General features: G+C 43.5%; 1 protein-coding gene across 4 annotated transcripts in view; it reads left to right on the top strand.

Moving 5' to 3' along the window:
- Positions 1 to 12,491, top strand: part of col16a1 (collagen, type XVI, alpha 1) — a 68,646-nt gene that overhangs the window by 49,605 nt on the left and 6,550 nt on the right. For all 4 annotated transcript variants that reach the window (XM_035431283.1, XM_035431286.1, XM_035431284.1 and 1 more), the window contains 24 exons: positions 2,234 to 2,269; positions 2,361 to 2,477; positions 2,809 to 2,835; positions 3,670 to 3,744; positions 4,089 to 4,133; positions 4,894 to 4,938; positions 7,289 to 7,342; positions 7,662 to 7,715; positions 7,976 to 8,029; positions 8,340 to 8,384; positions 8,643 to 8,696; positions 9,155 to 9,190; positions 9,298 to 9,360; positions 9,579 to 9,650; positions 9,845 to 9,898; positions 9,989 to 10,033; positions 10,154 to 10,198; positions 10,413 to 10,466; positions 10,615 to 10,668; positions 10,794 to 10,844; positions 10,934 to 11,023; positions 11,377 to 11,412; positions 11,969 to 12,013; positions 12,273 to 12,467. In XM_035431283.1, coding sequence (XP_035287174.1) covers positions 2,234 to 2,269; positions 2,361 to 2,477; positions 2,809 to 2,835; positions 3,670 to 3,744; positions 4,089 to 4,133; positions 4,894 to 4,938; positions 7,289 to 7,342; positions 7,662 to 7,715; positions 7,976 to 8,029; positions 8,340 to 8,384; positions 8,643 to 8,696; positions 9,155 to 9,190; positions 9,298 to 9,360; positions 9,579 to 9,650; positions 9,845 to 9,898; positions 9,989 to 10,033; positions 10,154 to 10,198; positions 10,413 to 10,466; positions 10,615 to 10,668; positions 10,794 to 10,844; positions 10,934 to 11,023; positions 11,377 to 11,412; positions 11,969 to 12,013; positions 12,273 to 12,467 — 1,446 coding nt within the window. The remainder of the gene's footprint in view (positions 1 to 2,233; positions 2,270 to 2,360; positions 2,478 to 2,808; positions 2,836 to 3,669; positions 3,745 to 4,088; positions 4,134 to 4,893; positions 4,939 to 7,288; positions 7,343 to 7,661; positions 7,716 to 7,975; positions 8,030 to 8,339; positions 8,385 to 8,642; positions 8,697 to 9,154; positions 9,191 to 9,297; positions 9,361 to 9,578; positions 9,651 to 9,844; positions 9,899 to 9,988; positions 10,034 to 10,153; positions 10,199 to 10,412; positions 10,467 to 10,614; positions 10,669 to 10,793; positions 10,845 to 10,933; positions 11,024 to 11,376; positions 11,413 to 11,968; positions 12,014 to 12,272; positions 12,468 to 12,491) is intronic.

Here is a 12,491-nt window from a genome sequence, read left to right on the forward strand (position 1 = left end):
CACAGAGTGCGTTTTGTCGAAAGCCATAAGTGTCTGTAATATGTCTTCTGATTCGTTTTTATATTGCTTTTATTTAACGGCACGCAGAACAAGATCCATTAGCTTTCAAGTTTAAGGCGGCACTTTGGCAAACGATCTGTGTGGCTCCTCTGTGAGTGCCCTCTGTTGTTTTCCATCCTTGGCGAACTGCCTGGGCTTGTGAGATTCTGAACAGGAGCTTTTCCTGCAGTGGAAATTTGGCCCAGCTGTTGTACAGTAAGCACTCCAACACGTTCGGAGGCCCTGGTGCTCCACTCCCAACGTCTGCAGACAGAGATCACCAGCTCCTCTGAAACAACAGAGAACCACTGCATCTGTTATGTGTCAATGAATACAACCCTCAGACCTGAGAAATTTATATTATTTATTTATATACTTTCATAGCTAAATATCTAAGCCCAATTCTCAAATTATAGCTAAATATTTGTTACAAAATAAGCAGATGTTTATGCAAACCGTTTTTATGTAAAAAAGCATTTCAATGTCTTTAAAATTAAAAGGAGAAATGTACTAAATGTACTAGAGTTAAGTTTAAACAGATGATTCCATATTGACATGGAGACCATTTCCTTTGAGAGTTCCTTTGGTTGTTTATACAGTATTAAACCAATAAAAAGAAGTTACATTTTTCCCATGACAAAAAAATTATATAGGTGTGTTTGTGATATTCAATGATAGAAACAACAGCAGATTAAATAACTCTTTTTATTAAAAATTTACCAGGCCAGTTAAAATTCATAGGTTCTCTCAAAGTGAATGGTCCTGCTGCTTAAATTTTTAAAAGATGTTAAACTTTGCTGTTTTAGAGAGCTATAGATGTTGTAGAATACCAGGGTATGTGGAGAGCTGCTCAGCTCATTCATTGTTTGGTGTGTACGTGTGTGTGTGTGTGCGTGCTTGCTTGTGTGTGTGATTGCATTTGTGTGTGTGTTTGTGTGTGTGTCTCAGTCTGTGAGTGTTTTTCTGCTCCTTGTTTCCCAACACTGTGTTCAGCTTGCACCATTAACATATCAATTCCTTTCAACTAAAAACCCCATATCTGTCTCAGCCAATACTGTTTTAGTTTTAACTCATCCAGTGGGAGTAGGCACTCAGTGTTTCTCTCTGTCATTTCAAGTCAGTGTTCCAACAATTAGGAACACATATTTGTCCATCTCAGTCAATAAGAGTATTCGCCAACAGTGCCTTTTAGCCATTGAGAGTAAGTGATAAAAAAGAGAGTTTGTGTCCTGTGATCCGTTCATACCACAGAAGTGTTCTGTCCTTCGCAACCAATTGATTTACAGACTCTCTGACCAAATGATTGGGTGCCCAGAATCTCGGCCAATAAGAGCAGTTGACCAAAGCCGTAGTCACCTGGTTGAGATTTAGAGATGTATTTTTTTTTACCTCGCTCCTGTTCTCTGTAAGGCTGAACAAACCTCAATGCGATAATGGGACAGATACATTAATATGCATTTGTGCAAAACATGAACATTAGCATCCTGAAATTAAATACAGTTCTTCCTCATCGTGCTGTTCTTGCATGCAGATAAGCAAGGATTGATTGCACTATTTAATTACTTACGAAAGTTAAAAGAGTTTGCTCAAAACATTGTTTAAACTCCTTTAAACATCCTGAAAGATTTTTCTGAGTTAAGGTCTGTTTTGATTTGTTTATCTTATTTATTTAGTGGTATTTCAAAGCTCCTTACGGGTCCCTCCATTCCCGTAATATTTGCTCCAGACATCTAGACAGGTTGTTTATAGTTAGCCCTGCAGGGGGAAGCTTTGTTTTAAATACACTTCTCTCTTGCCATTTATTCCCTGGGTGATCAATGTGGCTTATTTAGTCCATTTGGAGATGGAACAAGCCAAAGCAGGGTAAAGGATGGTATGCTAAAGCATCCACTCACTATAAACTCTTTTATGGTCTTTGCTCAATTAATTGATTGGCCATTATTATTGGCGTCAGGAAGATATTTGCATTCTTGCATGCATGGCTAAACCACAGACTGCATTACTGCAGCCCATGGAACTATCTTTCCTGGGTCCCAGAATTTTTGTGATGTTTATTGTAGAGAATTTGTCAAGTTTAATTGTGGTACTGCTTCCACCCAGTGAATCAAACCTGTCACAGTTTATTATGCAATGAGCGTCCTGCCCTCTTTCTTCCCATCCCACACTGACTCTCTTCTCCACCCCTACCCAACAGCTGCCCCGCCCAATTCAAGACTCCGGGGATGAAACGGTGAGCCCTCAGAATAGAAATAAATAAGCCGTATGAATGTACCATGGTTGCATCTCCTTATGTCTCTGAAGCATGTTTTTTTCACCTGCAGGTTGTCTGTGGGGACTGCTCGCAGGGTAGTCCGGGCGTTCCAGGTGTGACAGGTGTCAAGGGCGAGAAGGGAGAGCAGGGCACACCTGGGGCAGGTCCCAGTGATGGCTGTGAAAGGGTAAGAAAATTGTGGACTTGGAGCAGGAGCATCGGGATTGCCATGGGATGGATGGGTGTGGAAGACCAAAAATGGTTAGGGGGGTCTGAAAAGTGGCGAGGGACTATGTTGCTGGAAAAAGTCCCCACTTGGATGGAGTGTTTATGGCTAAGACTTGAGGAAGGAGATTTTGAAATTTGAAAATTTTGGGATCAGAGAGTTGTGTTTCACTTGCACCACTGAACAGTACCTCAAGGTTCAATTAGGTGTGTGACCCTTTATGATAGCAAGGATGTGGTTACACAGATTTAATGCCTGTGCCTTTAATTTATGGCTTTCTGTGCTTTTTCAGTGCTTCCAGAGGCAGCACAGGCAGGAGGTGAGTTAACCTCCACTGTTTGGTGGAGACGGAGCAGATTTTCTCTGAAGTGTTCTGGGGATGAGGGGAGGGTCGTTTGATCAGCAGTGATGTCACACAGAGCTGAGCAGCCCCCGGTTGTTGCACACCAGGCTGTCAGCAGGCTTTACTTCCTCCCAGCAGCTCAGTCACCCAACCAAACCACCAACATCTTTTATCCGGCCCCACCAAGGTTCAGAATATTTGTCCATGTCAGACCTGGCTTAAAGCACAGACATGGCATAGGTTCCGCCTTCATAGACAATACACTGCAGTGTCAGAGCTAGTACAACTCTGCAATAGTTCAAAGAAAACATAAAAAGAGATGGGAAAAGAATGTCATATTTGCATATTAAAAGAATGTATTGCTGTAATACAGTATGTCTTACAGAGGCATAATAAGTCATTATCAGACATTCAAAGTAATTGTCACTTGAACTGTTTTTGTAGAACATTCCGAGACCAAAGCACATTGTGCTTCAAATAATTTGTCCTAAGCACAGTTGCAGGATTTTCACAATTTAAAAAGACTGGTTGACTGACCCAGTTTCCATGTTGTTTAATGCTCCTGAGTGTGTTCTGTAGTTCCAAATCCCCAAAGTATATTCAGGATCAGGGGATTTTGGGGCTGTGTTTGATTTTGTGCCTTACTTCCAGCTCTTAAAATGTGATGCATTCACTGACTCGGAACCTTTTTCGTTTCTCGGCTCTATGCCAGACCTGCCTGTTGTTTAAATTGTTCGTAATCGCTGCCTGCTACCTGCTGCTTCAGATTTAATGCAGTAATGTTATATCCTTGTCACCCCTGCGTTTTAGAGTGCTGACAGTGCTGGGCATGGTGTGCCAGGGTTACCAGGGAGCCCGGGCGAACCAGGACTCAAAGGCGAGCAGGTGAGGCCTGGAAAGCTTGAGAACGTGTGGGAGCTGCATGTGCGTATCCTCAGGGTGACCTGGCCTGGCATGCCTTCTTACATCTCTTGTACCCCCTGGCTTTTTTGGAAAGAGCTGGTTTCTTTCTAGATGGTTTGCCATCTGAGTGTTATTTTACACTGTAGAAGCAGAGAAATCCAGCAGTGTTCCCAGCATGGTCCCTTCCCCTCTGAGGGTTCTCTGCATTCTGCACAGCAACCAGTGGAACACTGCTTTATCTCATTTATTAAGCTGTGGTTGGCTGTAATCCTGCTGGTAGCTCCGCCTCCTCTCTAACAGGAAGTGCCATGTGTTCTTTCCTTTAGGGTCCTCCAGGTCAAAGGGGATTTGCTGGCTCTCCTGGAAGCATAGTAAGTTGTTCAGAAATCTTCAAGGGTTCAAATGTTCTTAAATAGGGTTACATGTTTACAAATAAGAAAGCTGTTAACCTTCAAATAAAATGACCACAGAATATAGTATTTTCCGGAGCATAATTCTTGTTGAGGCCTTGAAAAGTTCAACACTTATCTACCCCAGATTTATATAACTGTCTTCAATACTGAATGCCAACTGCATGGTGCTCTACACCATTATGTAAATGAAAATGCTTTCTGAGTTGCTGAAGTTGAGCACAGGTTAGACATTCTGCTTTACCATATTTGGCCATATGGTTGGTTGGTTTGTTTGCTGGTTATAATTATATTATATCAGCTGTTTTTTCCCCTGATCAGTGTTTTCAATTAGCATGGATCAGTAGAGGGACTGTGGCGGGAAAAAAACACTTTGAGTGAAGCCATAGAGCCCTCTAGTGTAATGATTCAGAACTATTGTACTGCCTGTTGCTTGATGTGATATATTTTGATGTATTTTGATATATTTCAAGAGGAGTCCTTCCAAAATTACTTGAGTCCTTCCAAATGTACTTGCATATGTATTATACTGTGTAAAATTATAATTTATATTGTTTAGTACATTTGGCTGTCTTGTTTTATTATGTTCCTACTGCCACACCTTTACATATAAAAGGGCAAATGCAGACAGTTCCTGGATGTTGTTTGGTTATTGCTATTGCCCCCTGCTGATATTTCTGATTTCTGGGCTGTCCCTCACACTGCCTGCTTCATTTTGCAGGGTCCTCCTGGGTTTCCAGGTCCTGCAGGCCCACCTGGATTAGCTGTAAGTCTCTACTTACTAATAACGATTTAATAATACAAAATAGCAATGCTATTGGTAGATGCCCTTAATCAAAGATGACGTATCCAAAGCATATCCATACATATCTGCTATACTGTATTATCAGCTCTAGTCTGGTATTTACTGAATGTAATGAATATTAATACACATCAGTATCGCCATAGTCAGAAAGCTCATTCACTGCAACAACAGATTACTGTGTTTCAGAGCAAATCTGCTCATTATGTACAATGAATGTGCCCTGAAAAAACACTACCAAGCAATTCTCCCAGCGTTTTGGCCCTCGTTGATAAAATTGCGATGGAACCAGTGTCTGAGAGCTGATAGGTGACCTTCACATTCACGGATTTTCAAATTGTGATAATCTTGCAAAAAAAAAATTGGCAGGAAATCGCGTGTTAGGATATTACAGGTTATCTGCACGTAAAGCGTAACCAGGAGTTTTTACTGTCAGCATGCCACTGTCTCACTCTGAATCATTAAGGAGTCATATTTTTCTGAAAATTGTATTATTATTTTTTTCCCCCAACTAGCCAGTTAGACACATTACGAAAGGCAGAAACTTGTCTCTGCAATCTTCGTCTTACTGCCTCCTTTAATGAAAAACCTTTCTCGGCAAGAAATGAATCCATTTGCCAACCAATTATATTATTCCTTTGCATTTATCAAAGTGACAGAGAATGTTTAATTTGCTGCGTGGACAAAATCTACCTTGCTGCCATTAATTCACACTTTCAGCAGATTTTGATCCAGTAATAACTTCACAACGACTTTGTATGGATTATTTTGAAATTGGCTGCGGTTTACGCTTGATGCACAGCATTGGTCTTGTTCTTTCATTTTGGATCTGACTGCTTAATCTATGTATATATTTTGTTTCGTTTCATTTTCCATAGCCTAATAGAATCACAACATACGACTGTCAGATCAACAGAATCTTCTCAGCTGAAATTTAGCATTGATCCTATAATTACCATGATATACAACCCATCTGAAGCATTGCTTCAGTCAATAAACTCATACAATGAGAGAATCTGTGCCAAACATGCATGAAAAAATTCAATACTAATGTCAATAATTTTCACAATGAAAGTAACCCAGTGGCCAGCCTGTAAACTGTGGATATAAGAAATGAGTGTGTGTGTGTGTGTGTGGGTGTGCATGCATGTGTGTGTTTGTGTGCATGCATGTGCGTGTGTGTGTGTGTGCATGGGGGGTTGGGGGAGCTTTATGTATCTTTGTGTTAACCTTTGAGCATGAATATATTGAAGGGCATTTCTGGAGACATTGTGAAAAAGAATTAGTTCACGTTCTACATAATTGTCTCTTTATACAGCTTTCTAATTGGACTTTTAGATTGATTTTAAGCTGTTTGTAAAAAGTCGATGTATATTTTAAAGTGAATCCCAGACAATGGGCTTAGCAGGGTGTACTAATCAAACGCATTTACAAGGATGTTAAATCATTTTTTATAGTAGTTCCAAACAAAAACTTTTCACTGCGTTTTGTTTTCTCATATAACAGTAGGTGCTATAAAAGACATAAAGAAATACCTGAAGTGCAGATTACATTTCATTGTATATTATTTCTGATTTCTGATTAGCAAATGGTATGTCTCTACAACAGTGATTTTGTTAGTGTGTATTTTAAAAGCATCCTTAAATGGAGACACATTGATTTCACAAAGATGGCTCATAAATGCGAGGATTATGATGAAGTGATATTTAATAATCTAATTGATTTTTACTGGGAAAGATACTAATTACATTGAGTTTGTGTTTGTGTGTTGCAATCACAGCATGTGGTGTTATTTTAATCATTTATATTGAATAGATGATTGCAGTGTTTTTTTTTCATCCCGAGATGATAGAGGTAATATCTGTAACTGCATCCTGTGTTTATTTACTGTGAATACGGACGAGGGGATGGGGAATCGATAGTTTACCTTAAAATCCTCCTCCACCGAGGAAGTCAATTACCAGAAGGTGTCGATATGTGGCGTAGCTGTTCTCTCGCAAACAATAGCACAGTGATGAGTGTACTCCAGGGTGCATTGCTGTCTCACCTTTTCACACTCGGGAGATAACGTCTGCGGCAGCCCAGATCAGACTCAAAACAGCCTCGAGAAGAACAAGGGTAGCGAGGTAATCAGATACAGACCAGATGAGTGATCTGGCTGTTGACTCACCACACAACATTAATACACTCTGTCTGTCTCCCTCTCTCTCTCTCTCTCTCTCTCTCCCCACTCCCTTTCTCTCCCCCTCTCTCTCTCTCACACTCTCTTGCTCTCTTTCTCTCTTTCTCGCTCCCCTTCTCCCTCTCTCACAAGGGTCAACCGGGGGAGAGGGGGCAGCCTGGACTACCAGGGTTGAAGGGGGAAAGTGTAAGTTACGTTTATCCATCCTTAACATTGTCAAGAGAGATTGTTTATTATATGACATATATATATATATATTATCATTCTGTATAATGACACCATATTCACACCATTGACACCATTACCACTGTAAACATTGATGTGAGCAGTACATCTCCTAATTAAATTGTACATTTCTCGTAGAAAGCAATTTACATTTATTTATTGATTTGCTTTTATAGTCAGAAATCAAGCAAAAAGCAAGAATCTGTTAAGCCTGTTTATATTATATGTATATCACATTTTGTCTGTGATTTGACCTAGTCTCACAATCTTTCTTTTCTAGGGTCCTCCAGGAACTCCTGGATACCCTGGATCTATGGGACCCCCCGGACTTCCTGTGAGAACCTGCCACTTCCTGTTTTCTTCTATGCCATATGATACACTACTGTTTGACTTCAAAATTCCTTCGCTGTCTGATTGTCTTTGATGTTTTCCAACATTTGAACGAAGGAAGATGAGTGAATAGGTTAGGATGCATTGATGTGAGTGTTGGACAGTTGATTCACTATTTACTGATTGACCAATGTATTGGTTGATGAATTGTTTGATTGATTGACTGATTGGATAATTGATTGTTGGGTTGATTCCCTCTGACAGGGCCTTAAGGGTGAGAGAGGTCATCCGGGTGGTGCTGGGCTGAAAGGAGAATCGGTAAGGGCCACATTCACAGAACTACAGAACCAGATGTGCCACAAAGTTTGGAATTTGACTGCAAAGGGTTCCATGATAATATGTTGTGCTGCAGTTCTAGTAATAGTAATGTTACAAATTGGCATCTTTGCTATTTTAAGTTAATGGTTTGTCGCTGCCATCCCAATGTCAGTGTATTGTTTCTGGAGGACGTTTATGCTGTTTTTGTTGCATTAGTGTAGGTGTGTGTCTGTGTGTGTATGCAGTCATTATGCTGATGGTAACTGTCCAATCTATGGAACTTCACTTTTTCTCACTCTTTGATCTGCAGGGACCTCCGGGCACCCCTGGATATCAGGGTTCTCCAGGCGCGGCAGTGAGTGTGCATTTCTGTTTGCATTCCATACAATCACATTCTCAGTATTACATGCAGGATAATTGCCTTGGTAAGCTAAAGAACTCAGTCTCTGCAGTCATTATCCATATTCAATTTCAGTGCAAACCATCCTCAGTGGGAATGCATTATATACTTTTTGTAGGCGTCACACAGCCATCAATGTGTCCTATTTCCCTGCCCCCACTCTGGTGTTGTTCAAGAGTTCCTGGTTAAAAACTTTGCTTCATCTGTATCCAGGGTTCCAAAGGTGAAATAGGCTTGTCAGGACCCGCTGGACCAAAGGGTGAACAGGTATGAGGAGTCTGACTATTTGCAAGTTAGATTGAAATGAAAAATTCTGTCGGTCAAACTATAATTGGTTGAAGCCTTTTTTAGTCTGCATAACATATAACTATAACATACTATATAGAGTGACTTTTACTTCTAGTTGTTGCCATACACTTAATTTAATACCATTGGACTGAACGCGCTACTGTATCTGTATATATTTAATTTCTCGTTCCCCAACCAAAGCTTAATTATTCAGTAGAACACTGTTCACAGTAACCTCAAAGCGCTCTGAAGCTTACATTGGCAAGCGGAATATGTGAAGATGTGGCTGATGTAACATCACACACATGCACACCTGTGAATCCCAGAAGGGGCACGATTGCTTGTCTCTTTCTTCCTCTGGTGCTTTGATATCATTTCTCCCTGCTGTTGCAAAGCAGGGTGCTTTTGACGTGCAACATGTCATCTTGTGCATTTAGGGTTTCCAAGGACAACCAGGATTTCCAGGACAACAAGTGAGTAATCAAAGACAAGTTCGTCTTCCATCTGTGGCATTGCCGCTGGTGTCTCTCGCAGTCTTTGTTGTTTCCTGGGTTGTGTAATTAGTGGGATGTGTTTACAGGGTCCCCCTGGTTTCCCAGGCAAGGCAGGCTCCCCGGGGCCCCCAGGACCGAAAGCTGAGAAGGTAAGTCCACCCTATACCCATCTGCTTGTCTGCTTAAACACTGAAAGTGCACTAGCAGTAGATAAAATACAAAGATTGATGGACAGTGTAGGGTATACTCTGATGTGCTTTGGTTGCCACATTCATGTCAAGTGCTGAAGTCCATCGCTGATTTGTTGCCTTTGTGTTACGTCTGAATGAGCTGGGAGTGTTTCTGCTTTGTCTCTGTCCTGCTCTAGGGCACTGAGGGCCAGCGGGGCTCCCAGGGGCCCACGGGACCCCCCGGATCACCTGGTTCTCCTGGCATGCCGGTAAGAGTTGAGCCTCAAAAGAATTGTCCTGGAGTCATTTCTTCAGGGGTAATTTTTTGCAGTAATGGTTGATTCTTTTGGAAAGATTCTGGGTGATTTGGGCCATGTTTTCCGTTGGAACACTTATTATTGTTATTGGAGGTCAAATATGTATTTATTTTCACGTGTGTGTGTGTGTGTGTGTGTGTGCGCAGGGACCTCCTGGGATGGAGGGATTGGATGGAAAAGATGGAAAGCCAGGACTCCGGGTAAGAACAGTGCCTGGTGAAAACGTGCAGCGATCATTATTTCTGTTACTAATATGGGGCAGACCTGTTCTCACACATCTTCTCTTCTAGGGAGAACTTGGTCCACCAGGCCCAGCCGGACCCAGAGGAATCCCGGTATGCAGACCTCACCCCTGTTCAGCTTCATCTGAGCGCACATGCCCACTATATGTGCCACCTTCTGATCTGACTCAGCAGTGCTTTTGTGTGAATAATGCTGTCGTACTGTCTCCTTAGGGTTTCAAAGGAAAATCAGGACACGTTGGCTTCCCCGGACAGAAGGTTAGTCAATTAACCAAACTGCTTGAGTTCAATCAAAAATTTAAACAACGTAAATAGAATACACACATACACAGAATTCAGATGTGGCATTCAGATCTGTGTTGTAGCAATATTCTAAATCATACTCCATAATAATCTTTATATTGATAAAGTACTTGCAGTCAAATGGTCCATCTTTTTGTTCCACACCCCCCCCCCCCCCCAACCCCTCTAGGGAGATATTGGTCCTCAGGGCCCACAAGGGAAGATCGGCCGACCTGGAATGGATGTAAGTTCTTGTTCACTTCTGCATTTTGATTGGATATTGGGCCGTGGACATGTTGCACCATTGGGCAGGGACCCTGAATCTGCTCTGGGATAGGACTCTTGCTCTCCTGATTACTTGACCTCACTCACTCTCTGACCAATGTTTTTAGGGAGACCCTGGAACCCCTGGGCCTCAGGGCCGCCCTGGGCCCCCAGGACACCTTGTGAGTACAGTGTCTGCCTCAGTATCTATGTGTTTGGCATCTCCATCCATACCAACATGCACACAATAGCTCAGTGTTAACATTGTCTTGGTCACTGTAAATGCATTTTTGTCTTTTTGCTTTAGGGCGCTACAGGACCTCCTGGGTCTCCAGGCCCTGCGGGACCTCCGGGAGTGGTAAGAAGTAGCTGCCGGCGCACAACTGCCGTGAGCGAGGCTGGCCTGTGTGACTCCTGCTAATCGGCGGTCTGCCTGTTTGTCCGTAGGGCGTGAAGGGGGACAAGGGTCAGGCTGGAGACAGAGGACTGCCAGGGATGGCCGGCCTACCTGGGGCTCCAGGGCACCCAGGACCACTGGTCAGTCCCCTAACCTGAAATCCTATTCAGCAGGCCGCATGCGGCTGTACCACATTAGAGAGGGCCACAGGATCACATTTACTTCTGGTTTGGCCTTGTGTCGTGGGAGATTCACAGGACCATACACAGTACTACTAGACCACAAATGGGCACCGTATTTAGTGGAACATAATCAGTGATGCGTATAGGGTTCAGCATTCTCCTGTGGGCACGTTGTAGCTCTGCCTTCGTGTAGACGGCGCAGTAATTGTAGTCCTGAGCTGTGGTGACACTGGGAAGTCTCCTGAGCAGCTGCACAGCATGTGGGGAGGTGATAAAGCGCACGAGGGTGAACTCTCTCCTCTGTCTTCTAGGGAGAACCAGGCACGGATGGAGCCGCGGGGAAAGATGTGAGTATCAGTCTCGTCTGGGCGTGGGGATGAATGGTTATGTGTGTATCCCTGCCAGGAGTGGAGGTCCGGCTTCACATAGTGCCCACCCCGCACTGCTAGCTCAGTACTGTCAGCCCCCCCCCCCGACCCCACACACCAGCCAAGATTAAAGGCACTGATGTTTTTTGTAACAGGTGAAAAGCGAGGACAAATTATCAGTTGATGCTTATTTTGAGACCTTCCGTTATTAGCAAATGGATTAATAACATCTCAGCAAGAGGTAATATGTGAATGACGGACTGGCATGGGCAGCTGTGAATGAATGCTAATGCTGAACCAAACCAACTCCAAGAACCAGAAAAATATAGTGTGTAATTCTGCTTTCTGCTAGTACCACTGTGTACAATACACCCACATAATTAATCTCTCTCTCTCTCTCTCTCTTTCTCTCTCTCTCTCTTCCCCCCCCCTCTCTCTGATCAATCTCATTCCCCTCCTCCCCAATCCCTCTGTCTCCCACCGTTGTCTGTCTTTCCATCTGTCTCTTTCTTGCTGTCTGTCTGTTTGTGTATAGGGAGCCGCTGGGCTGCCTGGAGACAGTGGGCAGGCAGGACAGAAGGTAAGTGGCACCAGGTGCCCTTCGTTCGTCCGATCTAAGAGTAACACCAGTTGTGCCATTCAGACATTTTGGGCACTCCTTCAAGATGTGGACCTTGAAAACAAAGTGTAAGAGGTAACATGGCGATCCCAGATTGGTTATGTGCTCTAAAGGAACTGAGTACTGCAGTAAGAACAGCCAGGTGTCACAGCCTCGGATGATAGGATACACAACAGCACGTCGTGGTTGAAGGTGTGGTGAAAGTGTTGTTCACGTGCAGGGCGAGGCAGGGGCCCCGGGACAGAGGGGCTCCCCAGGGGAGCGCGGACGCCCTGGCCCTCCGGGCGGCGGGTACTCCTCAAAGGACTCGGGCGTGGGAATGATGGGGCCAGCCGGGCCCCGTGGGGAGAGAGGGCCCGCAGGACTGCCTGGCCAGTCCGGATCCCCGGGATCGCCAGGAACACCTGGGAATGATGTGAGTGTGGCTCTCTCTCTAATC

The sequence above is a fragment of the Anguilla anguilla genome, chromosome 8, assembly GCF_013347855.1.
Source record: "Anguilla anguilla isolate fAngAng1 chromosome 8, fAngAng1.pri, whole genome shotgun sequence".
Classification (NCBI taxonomy): Eukaryota; Metazoa; Chordata; class Actinopteri; order Anguilliformes; family Anguillidae; genus Anguilla; species Anguilla anguilla.